Source organism: Melanotaenia boesemani, chromosome 12 (assembly GCF_017639745.1).
Source record: "Melanotaenia boesemani isolate fMelBoe1 chromosome 12, fMelBoe1.pri, whole genome shotgun sequence".
In the NCBI taxonomy this organism is placed as follows: Eukaryota; Metazoa; Chordata; class Actinopteri; order Atheriniformes; family Melanotaeniidae; genus Melanotaenia; species Melanotaenia boesemani.
The window spans coordinates 29,578,189-29,601,959 of record NC_055693.1 but is presented as its reverse complement, the minus strand read 5'-3'; the positions used below and the strand labels follow the sequence as shown (position 1 = coordinate 29,601,959).

At 39.1% G+C, this 23,771-nt stretch overlaps 1 protein-coding gene across 1 annotated transcript; it reads right to left on the bottom strand.

Moving 5' to 3' along the window:
- Nucleotides 1-739: 739 nt before the first annotated feature.
- Nucleotides 740-22,707, bottom strand: LOC121650072 (carboxy-terminal domain RNA polymerase II polypeptide A small phosphatase 1-like). The gene is made up of 7 exons (XM_042001363.1): nucleotides 22,366-22,707; nucleotides 13,715-13,863; nucleotides 9,637-9,738; nucleotides 5,007-5,063; nucleotides 4,052-4,144; nucleotides 3,446-3,631; nucleotides 740-2,208 (listed from the first exon to the last, which is right to left on the bottom strand). The coding sequence occupies exons 1-7, from the start codon at nucleotides 22,436-22,438 to the stop codon at nucleotides 2,080-2,082; spliced, it is 789 nt and encodes a 262-aa protein (XP_041857297.1). The 5' UTR covers nucleotides 22,439-22,707; the 3' UTR covers nucleotides 740-2,079.
- Between the last annotated feature and the right edge of the window lie 1,064 nt (nucleotides 22,708-23,771).

The window sequence follows — 23,771 nt, the reverse complement described above, 5'->3', positions numbered from 1 at the left end:
GGATGTATATTTCCACTAATAAATATCAGATAAAAATATTTAAATTTTTAATAAAGTTCAAGTAATCCATGTTAGGATGCTATAAAGTCTGAATGCAGTCTCCGTGAATAAGGCCGATTCTGAGGCCAGGAGCAGTAGACAAATCTCTTAAATTTATATATATGCACATGTGATCGCATTAAGGCTGCCTACACGCTGAATGTGCATGCAGGTCTTATACATATTAAGTCTTTTCCAGTTAAAACATGGATTTCTTTTGCTCCAGATTTCATTTAGGTCCTTTGCAGAATCCCAGAACCAGAGCCAGAACAAACTTGCCCCTGGCATAGCTTTCCCATTAATCAGAGCATGGTTTTGTGTGGCTGTTGTGACTTCTTTATATCCAGAACAAATAACATGTTGCTCATTCATGCAAAAGTTAATGTCCGGCTTCATCATTTATTTATTGTATAGAAACGGTCGTTTTTATGTTTTAATGACAAGGGGCTTGTAATGTAAATACACTGGGCCAAAAATTAGGTAATTTAGGACAGTGACAAAAAAAAAAAAAAAAAAAACACCAAAAAAACTAGTTAATCATCTGATTATTAATCTAACTTAACTGCTTTGCTGAGTGTGTGTTAGGTTTGCAGAGTGGAGGAGGATATCTTATAAAAATCTGTTCCGTATTCCATTTTTCCATTTGTCTCGTTTCAAGCTCTCAATGTTGCGAAATCATATACTGTGGTGAAAAATCAACTGTTTGAATAAAACATGCTTTATTAATGCAGGAAAAATACCTCCAGTTGTCTTCGTTTCATGTGTTTGAGCCTTATTTTTTTCATGAGTCTCAATATTAATACAGTTACATACAGTAAAAAATGAAAGAAATCACAAGTGATGGTTTTTCATATACCTTTGTTGTAGCTAAAAGCAATACAAATACTCACGGTGACACAAACACACTCAAATCCACACGTACAGACACACACACACACACACACACGTTCGCTCCGGACTGAGGCACAGTAAATCAGTCCTGGAGCGTCACTGGTAGAAAAGTCTGCTCGGTGTAGCTGCCCGGTAAGGCAACGTAGCGGACTCCATAAACGTCTCACATGAAACAGCTCAGATTCAAGTTTACCCACAGGAGGCTACCAAGTGTGCTAAAAAACTAAAACTCATCCACCGAACCTGGTTGCAGCCTCCTTTTCCTGCTGTGCTCATGAAACAGGCCGCACACTGGGTGAGCCAATACAACTAATACGTCAAAGCATAAAATAACCATCATTAAAACATTCAAATTAAATCTTTAAAATTTTGTATTTACAATAAAAGTAAAAGACGATCTCATCCTTCTCTGCTTTGACACTTCTCTGCATTAAAGGAGCTTTTGTCACACTAATGGGACTTTATGTGACAGATCCAGACTTAGCTTTAGCATTTAGCATATCAGAATCAACTTGATAAAAGTTTCTCCTTTCCAACACAAATAAAAATCAATACTAAGCAATTACAATATATTCATTTCTAACATTCACATTACAGTATATTTTGCTCAAAGATGCCCAAATATACACAGTAAGTGCACAGTGTTTGGATAATGTCATAATGTATTTGTAATTTAAGAGATTTTCTTCCTTCATGTGTTAATTCTCCATGAAGGCATCAAACAGAACTAATGTACAAATGTTACATTATACTGACATTAATGGTGGCTGATTTGTAGACGGCTATTTGTAGGGGGCTGAGCAACTGTTCACACACTCTAGCTTTGCAGCACCCTTACAAAGGTCACTGCTGTCACATAACAACAACACACTCGTTGCACTGCAAAACCTATCTACACAGGCCGCGCCGTCTCGTGTTAAGTCCTTATTTCAAAAATGATAGATGGAGTTTTCCTGCACGCTGAGAAAATCAGATTAAAAGACAAGCGACTTTTTTCTTTTCTATTTTTTTTTTCTTTGTTTTCTTTTGCTTTTGGTAACTTGTGGTCCTTGTAGTGGGAAGCGCTCTGGAGCCTGCGGCTCACCAGCCTCCGTGGCCCCGTAATGGCAGTCGCAGGTGACTTTCACCATTTGAGTCCCCTGCCTTTTGTTAACTTGAAGTCCTCTGCTCCTTGAGAATATCATAGATGTCGTCCACTTTGCTAAGTCTCTCAAAGAAGGGGATGAGATCGAGAAGCTCTGTGTCAGACATGTCGTCAAACCAGGACGCTACTGGAACCTGCAAGTAGGAAACAGCAGCATATTGTGATGAGATAACTGATAAACTGACTACGGTAAATCATAAACATTACACTGAAAAGCCTTCAGCAACCCCTCATTTCTTGCTATTTTTTATAGCAAGGAGCCAGAGTGTGTTATAATCTTTTCAATCTAGCAAAGAACTGACAAAGGGCCTGAAAGATGCAGCAGGACCTTCTGTTGATCCATCTACTGCTCACTGAAGCCTTATCAGAAATGGTCTCCATGAAGGGTGGTTGTCAAAAAGCCACGGAGGAAGGGAAACAGGGAGAAAAGGCTGAGGTATGCCAAATGACAGAGGAGCTGGACTGAAAATCCAGTTTAGAGAGGGATTAATACTCCCTATAGAACAGACCTCAATATTATAGCACAGCGAGTGCTGTCAGCGTAAAAGTGCTATATAGATCTAATCCATCTATATATGCTAAAATTCCCAAAAAAAAATAAGTATATCTCTACAACCTCTCACAAGGTCTATTTGAATACTTCCAGAATCATAATGAAGACTAAACTTGTGAGGTTTGTTAAGATGTGCAAATATCAGTATACTTCTTACTGGTGAAGAATAAATTAAGATGGCACACAGCACAAATGAAAAAAAAAACAAAAACAAAAACAAACAAACAAACAAAAAAACTGCAAATACTTCCAGGATGAATATGAATATCCCTGGAATGATGCAGCTGTAGCTCTTAACCTCTATCAAATTATAGTATAATATGTGAGGACCAACTCATAAAGTAAAGCAGAACAAAAACTGAAAAGTTTTAGTATGAAGAGTTCTGACACGGTCTCCAAAATGGCCATTTTGGGTGTTTTGGCATCACCTGTTCTCAAAGTCCGCCAAATACAAGAAAACTTAACAAAGAGGGTTCAGGTTCGATTTGTTTTCATCTTTAGCTGTTTTTATTTATATTTGCACATGTTTAATGAGTTGCTGTGCTTATAGTGATGGACTGGCGACCTGTCCAGAGTGTACCCTGCCTCTTGCCTGCTAATTGCTGGGATAGGCTCCAGCTTCCCCATGACCCTGAACTGGAGTAAGTGGTATAAAAAAATGGATGGATGGATGGATGGATGGATGGATGGATGGATGGATGGATGCTGTGCATATATTTCTTGTTTTCTTGGCAATATATAAAGGAATGATGACTGGCTCAAGACCCTTGGACAGTGCTGTAGTTTGGAGTGCAGAGAAATAAATATATATGACATACTGCATTCTCGGGGTGGAAGATGTAGGAGGCTGGAGAGTTGTCTATGATGATGACCTTGTTGAGGTCCCTTCCTAAACGGCTCAGGTCTTTTACGTAGTTCCCCCGGTGGAAGACACATGCTTCTCTGAAGAGGCGGCTACGGAAGGCCCCCCATTTATCCAACAGGTCCGACACGGGGTCTGCATACTACAAGTTGGGAAAGGATTGGACATAAGTTGCCAAATTGTACAGCTGATAAGCTTCTATGCAACTAGGCAGGTGCAAGATAAAAACAAACATGCAAAAATTTGCACCTGAGGTGCTTTAGGAACAAAAACCTAATTAAAGAGTGTGTTTGTTTGTATGTGCCAATGATTAATGACGATGATAGGTGAAGGTTTACACACTTTGAGGTAAATGTTAGAGGTTGAAATGTCAGTGCAACCTTCTGACAGGTATCATAAATATATATTTAGGTAGAAGGCCAGCCATAAAGTGCACATAAAAAGCCTCCAGGAATTGGAAACAACAAGAACAAGGGTCACTTTGTACTTCCATGGAAAGACTTGTTTGGAACAACCTTCGATATGTTGAATGGTGTGAGATCAGACGTGAGTTGAAACACACCTTGGATAAGCTTGCGGTGAACAAAACACACTCAAACAACTCTCCCATCCTCTTGAGGAATTCGTCAACATGAGGCCTCTTTAATACGTAAACCTGGGTGTAGACAGAAAGCACAGCACTATAAAATCCATTAGGAAGAAATGTATGTTTGAGTGAAACGCTACAATGAGATCTCTGTGTGTAAGAATCTGTGTGCATGTACAACAGTGTCTAAATGTGACACTTCGATAGAAAATCTAATTTGGAGAAAATTAAAGCAGCAGCTGTTTCTTTCGTCTTTGCACTTCCACCAAAGACGCTGGCAGCCTTGTTTCTGAACCAAGTCATCCCGAATAGGCGTTCCCCACTTTAACAAGCCTATCCTGGATTACTTGAAACAGACCCAGGCCCTTAGGAACAACAAAGCTCCTCTGTCTTCTGGAAGAACCAGCACAACAGACTGCAGTTTAGCCTTTTAAAGCCTGCAGGGATGAGTCTCTGCCATTCCCAATGAGCAGGGTATAATATGCAATACAGACTGAGATTGATGGCCAGTGATTTCTAAGAAGCCTGCCAGGCTATCCTCGTTTCGTCAGGCCACTGAAATAGTCACCTGCTGCTTGGAGCCATCAACAGAGAGGGCTACAGCTCTGTCAGGCTGTGAGAACTAGAATTTATACTCCCGTATCTTTTATGTTTGGGGGAGTTTATAGAGCTCTTAAAACATGTTTTAACTTGTTAAAGCCTGCTGGTAAATATCACAGATTTTGACTGCTGTTGTTGAAAAAGTACTGTAGAGAACTGGGGAGTGCATATAAAAAGGGACTCTGTATAAACTCTGCTAATGCTTCTTTTTATGTCTTTTAAGTTTTGCATACATGAAAAAGGTCTGTGCAATTTCAATTTAGCTGCTCTTCTTTCTAAATTTGCATCAAATTTGAGAGCAAAGGATCAGTTAAGAATACAAATTGCATACCTGGTGTAGCGTTCCCTCGATTTCCACTGGAATGATATAATCTGCATTGTTCACAGGCTGTTGAAAACAAAAACAGAAACATACAATGTCTTAAATAATATTTCCAAGAGGAATCAGTGCTCCATGTAAAGACACAGAGATGTCCCTTTGTCTCCTGTTTTCAAAACATAACTGTGAAAATAATTTGACTCAAGCAATCAATAAAAGACAGACAGTACAGAAAGTGACAAGGCTCAAAAATCTAATTTACTGAGGGGCTCTAAACTTTTGGGCTTCTCAAATGTTAGTATCTTTGAAGGTGTGTTCTATAAAAGGCATATGGCCTAAATTGTGATGCCATGAGGTAATGCAAGAACGAGTTCACCAGCAGTGACAAACAAAGTCTAAATGTGCATTCTTAATGCATTTTTCATGTCACATTCTGGATTCTGTCCAGTTTTGCACTGGCTACTGCAAAGGACTTAACCATTTGTTTTAAGTACTGATAAAACTGGGTAAAAAGTGCTGTTTTCATGCTAAACAGAAGGGGCTAAAAGCACATTTTCCACATTTGGTAGATTAAATATAAATCCAACATATGAGATGAGAATATTAGACATTCACACTTTAAACTTTTACCATGAGCAGGCCATGTGAACAAATGGTGCTAAGAAATCATCATCAAATACTAACCCACCATTCAAAGATCTAAAAATCTGTGATGCTTTAGTCTTTTCCTAAAATGGATGATATTAAAAAAAGCACCATAAAAAAACGAAGTTCCCCTCTACATTGTGCGCTAATTACTGTTATCAGTTAGTGGGATAATTACATCACACAAAATCATAATTTACATGTTCAAATCAATAATGTGTAAAATTTCTATTAAAATTTCAAGTGTTTTTTTCGATTTTTCGTTATCTGAAAGATTGATTCAAGTAAAAGCTCAATTTGTGCTGCATTTGGTGTATCTAGGAAATGAGAAGGCGAAACTTAGCTAATGATGCTCACTCAGTGTGTTGCTTAATATTTTATTTCAATACAAAGGTATCTGGTTTTAAATTGACCTTTTATTTTATCCCAATCAGGTGGAAATACTCATTTTTGATGTGTCACTGAATGCACCATCAACAGCCCTGTCTTTATTAAAAGAAACTCATTAAGTTATGTGAAAAGGACCATAAGCATTAGTTCTTAACTCAAAGAGAGCACAGAAATGTACCAACACTAGATTGATGCTATTTTGACTGCTGTTCGAACCACCCAGCAGCATCATTATGCTCTTCTGTATGATGCTTTCGCAACCCAGCCAGCTCCACTAACAATTCACCATGAAACTCAAAAGAAGATTCAGTACTAACTGACCAAAGCCAAACTGCAGAGGAAGGAAATGTCAGGATGTCAGAATAAAAATGGCAGGCAAGTATTTTTCCATTAGTGTGCTAGTGTGAGCTTCCAGGCTATTAGCTTACTGTATGCTCTGTTACTGTATACGGTAAAAATGTGCTTCAGGGTTATTGAGTAAACTGATCTTAAGAGAGGCAGACCATGTAGAATGTTCTTAAATTGGGTGTTCTGAAAAGAGCTGTAAATTCATGATGTAAAAATGGCCTGTCGTACATTTTTTTTTTTGTCTGACTAAAACAGAAATTAGTCTTGATTCACTTTGTTATTCACAATTGCAATTTTATAATAAACAAATAGATTCAAATTAAAATATTCATGGATAGATCAGACTCTGATTGGACAGCTATGATGACGTATAGTTCACAAATTTCCAAAACCAAACTGTATATCAAAATAAATGAGATGAGTGATTTAGGATATCATTAAAAATGATATGGAAAATTAAGTTAAATGTGAACAAATCTTCATCAGAGTGAAAAAGCGGTTCAGACCGGCATGGCGTGTCTGGTTTTTATTGAACCAGAAAGAGCACATGGCACTCCATGACTCACAGGATCCTCTATTCAAAGAACACCTTCTCTCCTGACACTTCTAACACGCTAACACATCAAACCCACATTTACGCTGCACTCCTTTACCTGATGTACTCGCACACTATCCCTTAAATGGATTAACGCTAACACCAGACTTTCTTATTTTACTTGCTTCATGACTTAATGTAGATCAAATGTAAACGCCCAAAATGTGATTCAGCATTCATAATACTGTCTCTATAGGAAGGTAACAATGCTATTTCATTTCTGTAAACCTTTTTGCTCGGCGTAATTAAAAACATCTACATTAATGTGTTTATTACAGACGTTGCATACATGGAAAGTGTTACATTTTTTGATGGCTTAAAAAATCTGCCACACAGCCCATCGGCTTCCGGCTGCATTTCTCCAACAACAACCTCGTAAGCTGTGCTACCAAATGCTATTCATAGTTTATGTGTCAAAGCAATAATGACTTTTATTATGTACCTTGTGTTGAATGTGGAGCCTACTGAGTGTGACCTTGTTTACACATTGCGAAAAGCAATATGACACCCTTATGGACATTGTGACCTGAGGGCCCCCAAATAGCATATAGTTTGTAGTTTTAATGTAAATTCTGCCATTAAGTCATCTTTATAATTTAATCAAATTTTTTTTTTTTATTCTAAACAACTTATTTAAATTTTGAAATGAAAACATTTGTTGGTTGGTTTGTATATTTTTGTGCCTTTATTTATAGATTACTGTACTATAATTACTACAGATTGTGTATCTTCGCATATTGTAGGGATGAAGATGGCCTGTCATTCCTTAACTCTTCCCATGTGGCAGTTTAAAGCCATTAAAGATCAACTAAAATGTGCCTCTCACACACCCAGTTTATTCTAAACAGCTTAAAATATTTGTCAAAAAAGCACCCACATTGGTTTTACTGTGCCTTTCATATGAATCCATCTCTGCATCACATCCAGTAAGTCCATTTTTAGTTGATGCAATAATGATTTATAATAAAGCAATATTATTAACCAGGCTACATTAAACATGGCGTTATCCAGGTTGGATGCTGTTTACTCACAGCTTCTGCTAATATCCAGTGACATCCAATGAGGACGGTCTGTGACCTGAGAAGAACTAAACACCGCATGGCATTCATTACATAATTTTTCATTCTTCAGAGGCCTTGACTTTCGCTATTGATAACTTTCTTCACTGAATGCGACCATAAAAGGAATTAAACTAATTAAAAGAAACCTTTGTGATACTAGGAACATGCCTGCGGTACTGCTACATACAGCGGTCTATGTTAAAGGTCATGCAAATAATGAGTTGTTTTCTTTTTAGAGTGAAGTACTTACTTTTAAAAATGAGCTTCAATAAAATACTTTTAAAGTCATTATTAAGAGTGATGTATGACACCTTGTGAAACCTGAAAAACCCATCTGTGATTCTCAATAAATATGACTTTAACTTAATTTAAAGCAAGGTAATTCAATTTCATTGAAATTCATTTAATTCAATTTAATTTAACTGTGTTGTACTCAGGGCTCTGCTCTCTTAAAATAACTTTGCTGCTAGTCTGCAGTTTGCTAAAAACACATGGACAAGCTCAGAGAATGTATTCACAGGGGCATAAATGTTGTATCTGTTGCTGTGCCTGAGGAAACTGCAATAAAACAGAGGAAAAATTGTAAATTTCTGTCTTTGCCATTTTCTTTTTTCCACTATTTAACAGAGGATAACACCATGCTAACAATAATTTCATGCACACAGATGCTGTTGATCACCTTCACCAAGAAGATCATTTCCAAAGATTAATATTTGTACTAAAATACACTTTCTGTCTTGCTTTGTGAACATTAGCATCTAAGTTAGGAGAAACAGTTTCATTATTTTTTATAGTTAAGTGATTATGTCTGTAATGTTTTCAGCTCTTATAACGGTTGATATGACTTGATGTGATAAATGAAAGGTTTGGAGAAAGGAAAATGGTCAACATTCCTGAATTAGAACCAATCTATGAAACACGGTGGTGGAAGTATCATGGTGTGGATGTGTTTTGTTTCAGATTCAACAGGACTGTTTGCCAGTCTCAATTTTTAAAGTCTCTCTGCTTTCTGAATCTTACAAGTGGGTGGGCTAAATAAGGAACAATCTTAATGTTTGGAAACAGTCAAAATCCTGACTGACAGAACCTAAAGTGAGCAGTTCATAGGAGTTCATAAAGTCCTTTGTTTTGTGTGCACCAGCTGCAGCCTTTCTTTAGACTAAAATGAGGAAAATCCTTCAAGTAGATGTGCAGGAATGTTAAACACTTACTAAAACCTTTCACAGCTGTTGCTGCTTCTGGAAGCAGAGGTCACACCAGGAAACATTTATTATTATAACATTCACAAACTTCTGCTAAGTTGAATGAGCTTTTGTTTAATTTAATCTCATTATTTTTATTCTACTTTCAATATACAGACTGAACCTTATTTGAAGGGTTTGGGTAAAAATAAAAAGTGAACTAGTGCTCTTCGATTATATTTTAGCACCAAAAGCTTGTTCCTGAGCTTCACTGATATGATTTTTCCACTGACAACATTTTAAAGCTGTACAAATTTAAGAAATCTAGCAAGCAATTTTTTATTATCTTTATTTCTGAAGGATTTCTGCAAGTAGCACATCTGTTACAGCTATGAAAAGGTAGGACACAGAGGCCAACTTACCTTAAATGAACTATGCACTAGGGTTTCATCCAAATCAATGACCACACAGATCTTCCCTTCATCATTCGATTTCAATTGTGGGAGCAGCGGTTCTGCTGGAACCTGAGGACAAAACGATAGTTGAGACCCGAAGCTCGACTGCAGCGAGGATCGCTCCTCATCAAAGTAGTAAGTAGGATAAATCTACATGTAAAAAGATACCATCTCAATGTGCTGTAGACATCATTGTGTATGTGTATATGTGGGTGTGAGTGGATGTGTTTCCATCACTTAAGAGGCTGAATTGTGCCGTGGTGTTTCTGTGAGTGGTTACAGGAAACCCTGGATGCTACAGCTGCTTCCATGTTGATGGAGCATGTAAGTATCACCATGCTGTGCCTCATCATTCAACAAGTGGTCAGTAATCGTAGCTCGTTAATGTAATTCTGCTTCTAAAAACAAGCTGGTATGACCGAACATGCTGTCTGTGACCCCGATGCTTGTGTTTGTCCCTGTTAGAACAAGCTGCCTGGTAAATATGATGGCAGAGCTTGATGCAACAGTCATTTATAAGGCAGTTGCCTGAAAGGCTTGGGAAGAGGTGTCTAGTATAATACCTGCTCTGTTGGAGGAATGCAGTACTCGCAGTCACAACATTCACAGGATTCATCATCACTCTGCTCCTCCTCAGAATCCTTGCTTTGTGTAGCCTCGGGCTTTAGGACAACACTGTGAATAATATCCACAGGGGTTTTTTTTTCGTTTAATTCACACTCATCATCTGATTCTACACTTTGTCCATGGGGTGTTTTTTCTACAGCAAAGCCATCAGTGGGTCCAAACTGGGCTGATTCCTTCTCTTCTGGGAATACCTCAGCATCATGAGAAAGAGCATCCTTACTCTCCTTCCTTGAAGCTTTCCTGTTGATTTGGTGGTAGACTGATCTTCCCTCCAACATGAATTCAGTCAATGCCTCTGTACCAGATGATTGAATGGTTTTAATCTGATATGCGTAGTATTCCTCAACACCTGGTTCATAAAACTCTCCACTTTCTTCACTATGTACCAGAGCCCAATATGGCTCCATTTCTGAACATCCAAGAAAACTGACATCCTCTTCGCTTTCCTCAATCTCATCAGCATCACCAAGAGATTCATCACTGTAAGAGACCTCATCTTCATAGAGTATTTGGTGTGCATATGGCGCCAAATTACCATCCTCATCTGCAGAATACGGGCAGACATCAGGTTCTTCATCCCAACCATCAGAAACTTGGTCATCATATGAACAAGCATCATCATCATCAGAGGCAGCATCAACCTCTGCCTCTTCACTGTTCTCATTGTAATCTGCAAAGGCCTCTGATTCGTTTTCTTCAACTTCACCTTCTGTTGAACCTGATTCTGATTTTATGGTCCAGTCCTCAGATTGATTCTCTGAGACACAAGATTCATTTCTGTGGCTCAAGTCTTCCTCATCTGAATCTTCAGGAGCATCTTCAGTATACTTGTTAGTTTCTTCAACATTCTCTTCCTCGTTTCTGTCTCCTAGTTCGTATATGGTCTTGTCGTTTTGCCACTGTGCCTCCTCTTCAAGATACAGGTGGTCATGAATATCCCCGCCATCGAAGCAGGAGATGTAACGCTGCTTTTGTGCAAATGCGTGTCCACAGGTGTCTGCTCTGTCAAATAAATCAAAGTAATCTTCAATGACGACATCGACAGTGGGTGTTTTCTTTTTCTCCTTGTTACTTCTGTTCTCGTTGCTTTGCTGTGTTTCTTCATCCTCTTCAAAGGATTCCCACTGCATCTGCTCATCGCTTGAATCCTCCTGAGTTCCTTTGTCGAATTCCTCTGATGAATCCGAGCAGGGATCTGAAGGAAAACTGTCATCCATGCAAGTTTTAAAGGATTTGGTTTCCACAGAGGAACATTCGGAGCAACCATCTTCTTCAGCGCAGAACTCACCGCTGTTATCGGAGATGCACTGTTCAACTGCTTCATACTCAGAGTTGTCATTCCTACACAGCTCACTGCTCTCTGTGGGCACATCTGAGATGGAAGTTTGAGAGTTTTCCTCCATGTATAGGTCTGTCTCATTGATATCGCTTGGAAATGAAACATCATCATCAAAATCAACCTGTGCAGGCATATCCTCTTCATCGCTGAGTTCCATTTCATTTTGCTCAGGTTCATAGCTCTCATCATCTTCATCAACATCATCATCTGTTTGAGCCTGAGCTTCTTCATACTCACAAAGTTCAGCAGCACCATCCAGTGAATCCACAGAGTCAGAGATCTTACGAGTGAAACTCTGCTCCGACTCTTCTGTTGCTGCATCTTGATCGGAGTCAAAGGAGTCAAGCTGTTGATCCAAGGGCTCATATTGTTGTATTAGCTGGAGGTGATCTGTGCAATCAGGTATGAAATCTGACATTCCATGCTGCCCTAAACTGTCAGAGTTCACTTCCAATTCATCTGGCTCAAAGTCAGAGGACTCTGACTGTTGATCAGAGGGCTCGCATTGCTGAAATAATTGGAAGTGTTCTGGACAGTGTCCACAGCAAGGACTACTTTCCGAGCCTAAGCTATGATTAGCGCAGTGCTCAGAGGACTCGCAAGGTTTAAAACACTCACAGTGTTGAGCACATTTGTCAAATGGTCGGCTTAACCCCTCAGCCTCGCGGTCTTGGAGGGTCTGGTCAGATTCAGAAAGTCCATCGCTTGCAGATCGTTGCTCAAAGCTCCCGGCAAGTCCATCATAACATGTGCAGCTTTCACTCTCCTCTGTGTTCAAGCTTCCATGTTCCACAAAAAGGAGAGGAGGGTCCATTTCTCTGCTGACGATCTGCTCAGTGTATCCCACAAGAACCTTTAGATCAGCATTTCCCTTTAAACCTTCCACTTCTGTTACTTTGGGAACAGAGCATTGTTCAGCCAGAATAACATCAGCAGACAGGTCCCCCTCTCCAGACACTTTGCTTTGCTCAGAATTCTCCAAATACATCGCAAAATGCTTTCTCAGTCAGGACAGCGGTTGTTCAAAGTTTTTTACTCCATGCATCGGTTCGTGCAGAGTCCAACTGGCAGGTAAGATTCATTAAGAGAAGATATTCACAGAGCTGGTGGTAAGGGGTGGGGGAGTCACTGAGATCATGGCCCGCCCGACAGAGTAAAAGCAACAGGAGCAGCGTACACGTTGACATGACAGGTTGTCACAACCAAAACTGACACTAGCACTTGCCTGGACCCTCCCATCGCCAGACTCCGAGCAATTTATTTTGGGGGCTTGGAAAGACGTGACAAATAACTTCTGGAATATCAAATCTCTATAAAAGGCTGAAGTAAGGCATAAACCTGAAACTGACACCTGAGAGCATCTTGAGCACTTGATCTTCAGACCATAACGGAAAGCAGACATGTTGTTTTCTCAGAGAACATTCAAATTAATCAGAGAGAGTCCTTCCAGTCATACAAAAAGGCCCAGCGATCTATCACTGGGTTAACAAGCTTTCACACTCGGGCAAGATTTTACACTAAACATCTAAATCACCCAACAAACATTCACAGTCTCACAGTATTTTTAATGTATAAATAGCTTTAATCTTTCATTTTCATGTTGTACATTAGCACCTTACGAGAAGAGGAAAGGTTTCCTAACAGCACATATTTTTAATCCCTGCTGATACCAGTAACTGTATTCCGGTTTTCCTTTGCCAGCCAAAGGGCCTCAACCTTCAAAGTCTCTACTGTTATGTTTCTTGCTCGACGGTACCGGCGCTGTAGCTGTTCTTAGAAATCAGCCACTCGGTGGTCTCCGAGTCAGACATAGACTCTTGTAACATTTACGCCATTTCCGTCCTTCTGGTAACTCCCTGATTGATGTCTGAACGTGGAGTACTTTTCACCACGGCCATCCATTATGGCCCAGGAGAGATGCTTTAGGAAACATGAAAAGCTCTGAGCCATGAAAACATGTGTTTCACGCATCAGACGACTGACAATCATGCTGACCACATGCTGAGCAAAAAGAACAGCGTGGAGAGAGGGGGGCGGAAGAAAGCTGATATGCAAGGGAAAAGTGAAAGATGAACTTACTTTTGATAGAGACCCGTTTTCTTCCACTGAGAGGGGGGCGTCGTTTTTAGCCGGAGGTGGCTCAGTGTCAGGGTGACAGAGGCAGCAGAAAATACCGTGGAGAAGGCCTCTGCTTTGAGGCTTATTTGAGGCAGAAACCTCACTTGAACCTGGATAAAAGAAAGGGACAGAGAGTAGATTCAAGTCATTCAAGGCATGTTGGGATCAGGACTCGATCTCTTGAATGTCAGCAGTACACACATCAGTCCAGCTGTTTTTGTCAACATGGCTGCAGTGCATCCCTGATGTTTATTATAGCTGTGCTGAAAAAGTTTGAAAGATATTGCATAACTAAATGTAGCTTTACATTTCACTCTAAAATAGTCAGCTGAAGGCATGATTGGATCGGTTGCACTGCACGTGTACGCAATTAGTTGTTCGAAATTCCGAGAATTTGCTCAAGCAATCACATTTCTTTATTTGGTTTTGAATAAGTTGAGTAGTTTTCTTTGGAATAAATCTGAAGCTAATTCTGAACACATCCTTTGTAATACACTTCTTACAAAAGTAAATTAAATGGGAGCAGTATTAACACTTTTTTATTAAGATTAATCTTAATTACAATGTTACATTAAGAAAAGAAAAATTGGATGGACTGTAATCAGTTATCCTTTTCATAAGAGGCCGGGAAAAGTTGAAGCATTTAAAAATTATGAAATTGAGACTGTAGTTATGCTGCGTAAAATGTAAATGAACACAAAATGCAATGGTTTGCAAATTTCATAAACCCATATTTTATTCCCAACAGAACATAAACGATATTTCAGAAGTTGAAACAAAGATAAAACAAAAACAAGAGGAGGGGCATTTGACAACTAATTAGATTTATTAGCAACAGGTCAGTAATACATCTGGGTATAAAAAGGAGCATTTCAGAGAGGTAGAGCAGCTCAGATGTAAAGATGGAGGTTCACCAGTTTGAGACTAACTGCAGCTAAAAATTGTGATATAATTTGAGAAAAATCTATGTAAAATTGTGAAGAAACTTAAATAGAGTTTATGTCCTACTGAAAATAAAATATTGGTTTATGAGATTAGCAAATCATTGTATTCTGTTTAAATGAACAATTTCCACAACTGAGGTTATAGATAAATACTACATGTCAGGTTAAGTTAATACATTTTGAACCCAAATTACAGAAAACTTATATACAGATATGAGGTAAGGTTAATGTCCCAAGTGCAATTCACTGCTGCCTACAACACATTTTGTACAGTGTTCACCAACATCTCCAACACAAGAACAGCTACTGGCATACACGAGAAAACATCCAATCAGCCGGCGTCTGAGTGACGAGAGCCGGTGTTTACAAAGAAAGAAAACTCTCTGACAAATTAGCTGAGCCTGGACGGGCAGTCAGAGCTGTCAGCCAAGGCATTAGAGAGGCGATCACACTCCACTAAATCTGATTCCTGGTACGAGCTGTACGTTGCATCACAGTCCTGCCAAAGTGTAAATGTACAGAGATTGTGAAAGTAACAGCAATGGGTGAAACAAGCAGTCAATGCAGATTTTTGTGTGAACAACATATTTTTGGTGATACCATCACTTAACACAAAACTGATTTATAGATAAAATGATCAAGTTAATCAATGACCAGCTAAATTCCCTGATATATTTATTGATAACTTCTCAGGTCACAAATATCCAGCCTTAAAATAGACCTAATTAACCTTACTGTTCGGCCCACTTTCAGTCTGACCTACTTTTATGTGATATTCCCCGTGGGTCGGCTTGTTGACTGCTTCATTCAGCTGAAGGCTGAAAGTGGCCCGTGACACTGAAGACCAGTTTTTATGACCAGGGAAAGCTTGTTGGGACATAACTCCGTTGGTCCAGAGATGAAAGAGGTTTATGGGCAAAACACGTGTGAAGGAACTGGGCAGGTGAAGCATGCAGCTCGGAGCTTGTTAAAAAACATCACGATGCCTGGTGCAATATATCTGCTCATATAACACATCAGTGTGCTTAAAATAGCCTGTGAGAGCAGCTCCTGACACTGACCAATGACGAGATTCTATATTATATTAATATAAATGTATGTGTACGTAGCATAGCGTATCGCCACCTGGCCATAAACAGTAACAAACAGTTCAGCTTGATGTTTACAGTTGGCAGTAATGTCTCAGCATACACAGAAAAATGAACTAAATTAAACCGACACTGTATACTCTGCAACATCAGGTCATTCCCAAAGCTTCCTAACCATCATGCCTGCATTGCAAATGTCAAGATAAACGCAATCCCAGGCTGCACAGACGGCACTGGCTCCACGCTGAATGAGTCACGGTCCAAACTACAAGATATATATAAAAAAATAATAAAACAGGTAAAAGGTCATTTTATAGTAGATATTATTTAGTGACAATGATAACCCACTGTCGTGTTAAAGGAGAGATTTATTTAATCAGCTGGATAGAATAGTAAAAAAGTTCTTTTTTTTTTTTTTTTCTTTTTCTGAGAATGAAAATGACTTGAGGGAACCATCTTTAAGTAAAGACACTCAGACCATTCAATGTGCAAGGTTAGAAGTGAAATTACTCAAAAACTATTACGTCTCATGTGTGGGTGTGGCTGTCTGATATAAGGATAATGATGCTTAGCATTCCATGTTTGGAAATTTTCCTTTTCACCTCTTCCAGATACTCGTGTTTGGTCTCTTATTCCGTGTCAAATATGGCCTCTAGAGTTCAATGTTAGGAAATGCTTGTTTCTCTCTGGGTTTGCTCCAACTTACAAGTTACGAGTTCTATGTTTGGAAAAACAAGTTCACTTGATGAAGACAACTGGAACGCACATTAAGGCATCGCTCGACTTTCACAGAGAGAGAGACAGAAGATGCAAAGAGAGAGAGAGAGAGAGACGGAGAAACGTCACTGTGATGAAAGAAGGTGGATTTCTTGTTCTTTGTTTTACAATAAATGACATTTTCAGGTCTGAAACTCTGTCAGCAGACAGCATCAAGCCCAACAAATTAAAAACACATCTTAAAACGTTACACCGCCCTCAAATCATACGCCACTTAAATCGTCTTATTTTGACCTGATTTTGATTTGCAAAAATAAGTCGTCTACAGTCCCTGGTTGAAGTCGCGTTCTCCATTTCTAAATCACAAATCCAGCTCAAAAACAGGTTTCCCCCTGAAACTTTGAAATACTGTTTTATAAATATCCAACACACAACAGTTGTTTACTTTAGTTAAAGAAAAAATTATATATATTTCACCAAAAAAAAAAAGGTGTTTACATTGAAATTAACATAAAACTGTTCATTCATTCATTTTCTGTACCACTTGGTCCAGTTCAGGGTCGCGGGTAAGCTGGAGCCTATCCCAGCATTCAGCAGCTGATAGGCGGGTACACCCTGGACGGGTCACCAGTCCATCACAGGACCAACACAGAGAAACAATCAACCACTCACACTCACTTCCAGGGAGAATTTAGAGTAACCAACTAACCTCACACACACGTAAACACAGTTCTATGGCAATAAATGAATAAAAACATTAGATGACAGTTATCACTTCATAGCATCTAAACTACTGAACCCACTACACCACGACAGCACGGTGGTGTGGTGGTTAGCACCGCGGCTTCACAAGGCCGCTGGTTCGAGCCTCGGCTGGAGGTACGCTCAAACAGCGGCCTTTCTGTGTGGAGTTTGCATGTTCTCCCCGTGCATGCGTGGGTTCACTCCGGGTGAGTGGCTGTTTGTGTCTCTGTGTTGCCCTGTGATGGACTGACAGCCTGTCCAGGGTGTCCCTGCCTATCGGCTGCTAAATGCTGGGACAGACTTCAGCTAAACTGGACAAAGTTGTGTAGAAAATTAGTAAAAAAAAATGTAAATTGTCTAGAGGCCAAGTTATGCTCTAAAGTCAACCTGAAACTGCAGTCCTGAGTTTTACCCAGTATCTAGTTACATATGTGCAATTTGGTTTGATCACAACCCAAATTGCACCCACTAGACTGCTTGAAATTACAATTCTTCCAGGGGGAGGCATGAAAGTCTCATCAATCCAGTGATGGCTGAAGTCTCTTCAGCTACTGTCGCTTAATTGCAGTTTTTTTTCCCATTTATAACTTATTTGATCTTAAATCAGATTCATATCCGATCTGTGTCGCAGCAAACTCAGTCTGAACGTTCATGTCGCATTTCATCTGACTTTTACATCGCTGAACTGAGACAGACATCATAAAAGTAAACAATGGACAGAACAAAGTTAGATTTTTTTCCTTTGGCTCTGACTGCAAAATAACTCAAACTGATGCACACATGCTACAGAGTGTAGCCTCCATCTTTACCTCCGTAAATGTGGCGTGCAGCTTGAGACGTACCATTCACACTTAAATGTGAGGAAGGTCACGTTGAAACGTGAACAACCACACACACAAAAACATAAGATTTTGGTGAAAAGTCGGATTTAAGCATTAAGGCCTGCGTGTGAGCCCGGCCTTATTCTAGGCTGAAGTGGTGGAAATATGAAGAAACCAATGCTGCCATTCCAACAGCTTGTCACTAACATGGCTAAAAATAAAGTGAGAACATGACCCAGGTCTCTGTGCTTCCTCGATACATTAGATTGTGAAATGTGGCTTTACAAGATAAGAAATGACATGCATGCATGTCTGAATGTAGCAGTGATGTGAAGAAAAAAAGGACAACAGCCCTCACATTAAAAGCCTGCTGAGAAGCAGAAACGCTGCAACACACAAGTTGCACTGAGAAACGTTGCTGTACATTCCAGTTTTTCCCCGATCAGCCCCGTGTCTCATGTGTGAAGTGTATCCCAATCTGCAGACAGGCCATCTGCAAGGCATGCTGGACAGGAGACAACCTTCTGACACTGACAGTTGACTAGTAAGCACTTCACGTGGATCACATCTCATGCAGCTTTTAAAAAGCCATGAGATGTTTTCACACAGATTTAAGCTGTTTTATTTATGCTTCATAAACTGCACATTTGCAGAGCAGCTTGTTTCCTGACTTGCACCCCAGTTCCTCCTCTTCTTTTACATAAATCGGCTGCATGTGTCCGGTAACAAGGCAGCGGAAAATAAGATGAAACTCAACAGCTACAATCCTCACACTTTCCTTTCCAAGAGGATCGTTCGCTGATAATGAGGTTACAGCATTTGCTGGACGCAGGAACGAGATCGAGTCACACCAATATATTTTACCCTACTTAGCCCACAGCGGTCGTATGTGGCGCTCTTTCAGGCAAGCAGCACGGCTGTGCTGAGCTGTGTCTATTCCTATCCAGACACACAGAAGGCGACGATGACCCCCCCTCCATCCACTGCAACCAGCTTTCCGTCACTCTGACACTTGATATTTGTTACAATCTGACAACTTTCTTTGCACCCGCTCCAGGAAAAAACTGTATCACAGGTTCATGGTGGCAAAGCTGGACTCAGATCAGGATTTAAACATTTTTTCATCTGAAATAATTCAGTTCTCAGTAAAAAAAAACGAAGTTCCCATAGTTCTCACAGTCTAAGATGCTGAATTATTGTGCAGAAAATCATCAAATAAAACATCATGAAAGAATGTGAAAGACATTTTAGTCTACTGGACTTTTAAAGTCCTTAATATCTGCAGCTCCCTCTCTCTGGACGGTAGCCATGTTTTGGGCTCATGACCTCTTGGCGGTGAAGCTGAGACCAGGATGGCCATTAATTGCTGCCTGGACCGTGCTGCCACCTTGTGACTGGAGTCGTCTTTATAAAAATCTAAATGTGTAAATATTTATTCTTCATTCTTCACAAGACAAACAAACAAAAAGACTAGAGGAGCTGTCAACATCAAGCAGCATGAGAACTTGCTGTTCTCCTCTCACACTCTGAGAACTCTGTTAGAACTTTAGATATTATATTCAGTAAGAAATTAAACCAGTGCACAGGCTTAATGTTATGTTATTATGTAAGACAAGAACGCCCATGCTTGCCGTGTTATTTTAACATTATTATCAGGAGATAACAAGCTGTTAACTTGACATAATGGAATAATTTATGTTATCTCAAAACAACAAGATAACGGGTTATTTTCTAAAAACATAAGCAGTTATTCATAATTATAAGCCAATATCAAAGTTTTCTTTTCTGTCAAATATTTTGGAGAAAATTTGAACTTGTTTTGGAGACACCAAATTTTAGGCAATTAGGGTTTCTTGCAGAATGGACTCAGCATAAAACTTCAGGTTTCTAGCTTCATTAAGACGGCAGCAGACGCTGCTAAATACTTGGATCATAAAATTCTGATTATTATTCTCTGAGATGTGGTTGGGCTTTGGAGGGTTTTCAGAGGTTTCAAACTGCTCTGACCAAAGTTTTAGTGTGTTTTCTATCATTTATTAATGTGGCGGTGACCTCGTCTTGTAGTAGAAACAAACTATTTGTAATCCAGCTACAGCGGCGAGGACAAGGACAGAGACAGCCCGCACGGAGAGCAAAAAGGTAAAAATTGGCTGATCAGTCTTCAAAAACTCTGTGAAACTCATTCCATGTAGTTCTCGTCCTCAGAACTACAAATTCTTTGTTTGAACTACAGGATGAGGTCATCGCCACATCACTTCCGGTATTTAGGACCTATTTCCTGCAGCTGCGAGGATGGAAAAGAGCTTCTTTTAGAACTCTGAAGTATTTCATTCATTCAGAAAGACCAAAGTTATTCTTTAAGAAAACATTTTTTTTTAAAAAAAAGTAGATGGTATTTTTTTCTACAGAAAAGTTATCTTGTTATTTCAGAAAAGCAGCTTTTTATTTAAGTGAATGCAACATATTTTAAAGGTCCTATAATATACATTTTTCAACAACTTCATATGGGTGTCAGAGGTCCAACAACATTGTTTTTAAAGGTTTTTACCCCAAATTGGTCCTTCATTTCAGCCACTCCAAAAGTGGCTCTAGCGAGGGGACAGCACCCGGGGGTTAGCGGATATTTCTCAGACTCACCGATTTGAACGAACATTCGCTAAAAAGTGGCGCAAATAAGTGAGAGAGGAGACAGAATTTCTCATTTTGGGGCCTCATACTCAGGCTATGAGGTGTGACCGTTAGAAAACCTTTGGAAAGTGAATTTTGCATAATATGGTACCGTTAAAGGTACCATTTTACGGTACTGATAGCTCATAGCATCTATCAAATTATTAAAAGTATTGTCCATTTCGTACTAAAGATGCCACAATCATAATGTTTTACCTCACATTTATTTCGTTTTTAACAAATTAGATCTGCTTTTATCTGTACTTTAACTCCACTTTTATTTGCCCACAACATTGTGTTTTCATTGTTATTCTTCATATTCTTCATATTCATTGTTATTAATTGATGTTAACTTTAAAAACCGTACACAATAATAAACTCAGCTGAATGAGGAGCCGAGATGAACTCTTAAAATAACAACAGGTGACACTACAGCAGATGAGTCAGTATGTGATGGTGATGTTTGTGTCTATCTGTGTAAGACTAGTCCTGTATAAACTGTCATCAATACACAAAGCAGTCACATGTACACATGTACACACACATGTACATTATATTTACTTTTAAAAAAGCAAAATAAAGATAAATGATTATCTTTCAGTGTTATAGGCTATTTATCTTTTTACTGTGGACTTATAGAAAATAACTTTCCTATATGAAAAACCCACCAGCCGTGTTTCTGCAAACCTGAGGCTGCAGCTGAAGACCACAGCCCCTCTCAGGACGCTGTCTTTCTATATCACTTCATTCAGCAAAGGAGCTGCTGTCAAAAAGGTGGATCCTGACTATTCTCCTTAATCCATTAAAAACATTTTCAATCATTTAGGAGCTCAGAAATCCAGAAAATCTGAACAGAATATTTTATTTTTATTTGTAAAACTCTCTTCTCAATTCAGAAGAAGAGATTTTGTTTTCACTTTCTCTGAGGTTCAGAAAAGCCAAACAGAATGATTTTATTCATTATTTTTACTTTTCTTGGTAAAAGTTTGTCATTTTAGAAAAACATTTTTATGTATTTATTTTGGTGGATGAGTGGGGGTGTCTTGTTAATTAATTCTTTTTTGTCTTTCTGCTCAAGTGACCCCGATTCTCCTTCTAGGTGGCGAATCACGAGAAAATACTGTTGCTTGATAACATCAAACTCTTTGATGTGCTGCCGACGCAAAGGCTGCACGTGCCAAAACTAACTGCATCTCACGTGTTTCTCTGATACCCCACCTGTAGCAAGACAACAACAAAAATCCGATCAACTAAGTTCATGTTGGAAGAGTCAAAAACAGCCTGATGGAGCTGCTTGTTGTGACCCCGCCCCCTTCTAGGAGACACATCACGTCCGATGGCACGCGCTCATTTTCCCCTAAAAAAACTAACTCAGCTGAGCTAATCGCGTTAAAGTCCACATTCCTCCAACAGCTGTATCTGCTCTTTGATTTTCCAGGATTCAGCCTGCACCGCGGCTCCAGTCCGGGTCACGCGGCTACAGATTTACTTCTTCACCGTCAACAAAGATATTAAAAATGAAGGGAAAAGTGTGCATATGCGTTTCAGGAAAACATCTTCACTGTTGCGTGGCAGCCCGCGAGCCCCCCTGTGTTGTCATGCGCAGCTCCGAAAACTTCTCCCAAACTCACCTTCCTCATGAAAAGTCGCATTTTCCTCCTCATCTCTTCTTACTTGCGTGATTATTGACGACGGATGATCCATTAGATCCAAACGCAACTCCGTTACTTCCTTGTAGAATTACTTTTATGAGTTAATGCAACATATAGTTATATATTTACACATTTATATTTTGCCACTCCCCTGTTAGTAAAAGCGCTCATTTGAGGACAAAACGAAGCGACGCTCTAAACTACACAGAAACTAACTATACGAACCATGTCGGCGCACATCCCTGTAGTATACAAAGGTTAAAAAAGTTATCTCTAAAAGTTGCCTTAGTCTTAGAAGTTCATCAATTTGTCTATGTTAACATGGAGCTTGACGGTTTTAAGGAAGCCCTGTTTTTTAAAGCCACAATGCGGGATGTGAAATATTTTTTTTAATTTATTTTATTTTATTTTTCAGAGTAACGTTGTGCTTGACAAAAGTTTAGTTGTGTTTGTGGGAATTGTTTAGATAATTTATGCACCATTTGTGTATTTTACCCAATATCAATGCTATTTTGGTAACTATAAAGGACAAAGAAAGGCTTGAAAAATAGTTTTTCTTAATTTCCTGGCAGTTTCAGAGGATGTGTTCACTCTCTGGTGAATCAATATAAACTCCGTAGTTTTGCAAACTTGTTCAGAAAGTTTGTGGTTGGGGCAGCCTTGAAACCGGCCAACATAGAGGGGGAAGTTAGGGACCGTCTGTAAAGTACCCTAATCTCCTTTAAAACATTGACATTAAAATGTTTGCTATTTTTACTGGCTCTAATAGATAATTATCCACGTCTTTTTTTTTCTTTCTTTTTTAATTAACCATGCTTCCACACCTGAACGACCATGAAAACAAATTTATAGTGTCAATTGTGTTTATAGACATGTTTTATAGCCTTCTTTCTACTTGCAAAGTACTTTGGGCCTACATGTGTTTCAGACTGACTTACTAGACTGAAGAAATTCTGCCAGGGGAGGGTGTAGAAAATTTTTGACAAGGGCACAATGCAGTGGCACAAATCATGAAAGGGTGGCACATGTTTATGATACCTTAAAAACAAATCAAAACAAATATATATATATATAAATAAAAAAGATATGAATTTAATGTCTTCTTCATTAATTGTAAGTAGTTTGGACAGGCAGATGTATTATCCTTCTTTCTGTTGTTCTTTGTGTCACCCTGTATCCTAAAACTATCTCATAGGATGTCCACATTTGTGAAGGACTGATCTGCACCCAGATTATTCTCCACAAACATGTCATACTTTCCAGCATCAAGCATTTTTCTAAAATAAATAAAAGCCCTAAAAGACAACAACAGTGCTTTTCTTTCAGATGAGGATCAGCATTTTGCAAATTTGCACATCATTACATTTAGTTATTGTTTACATTTC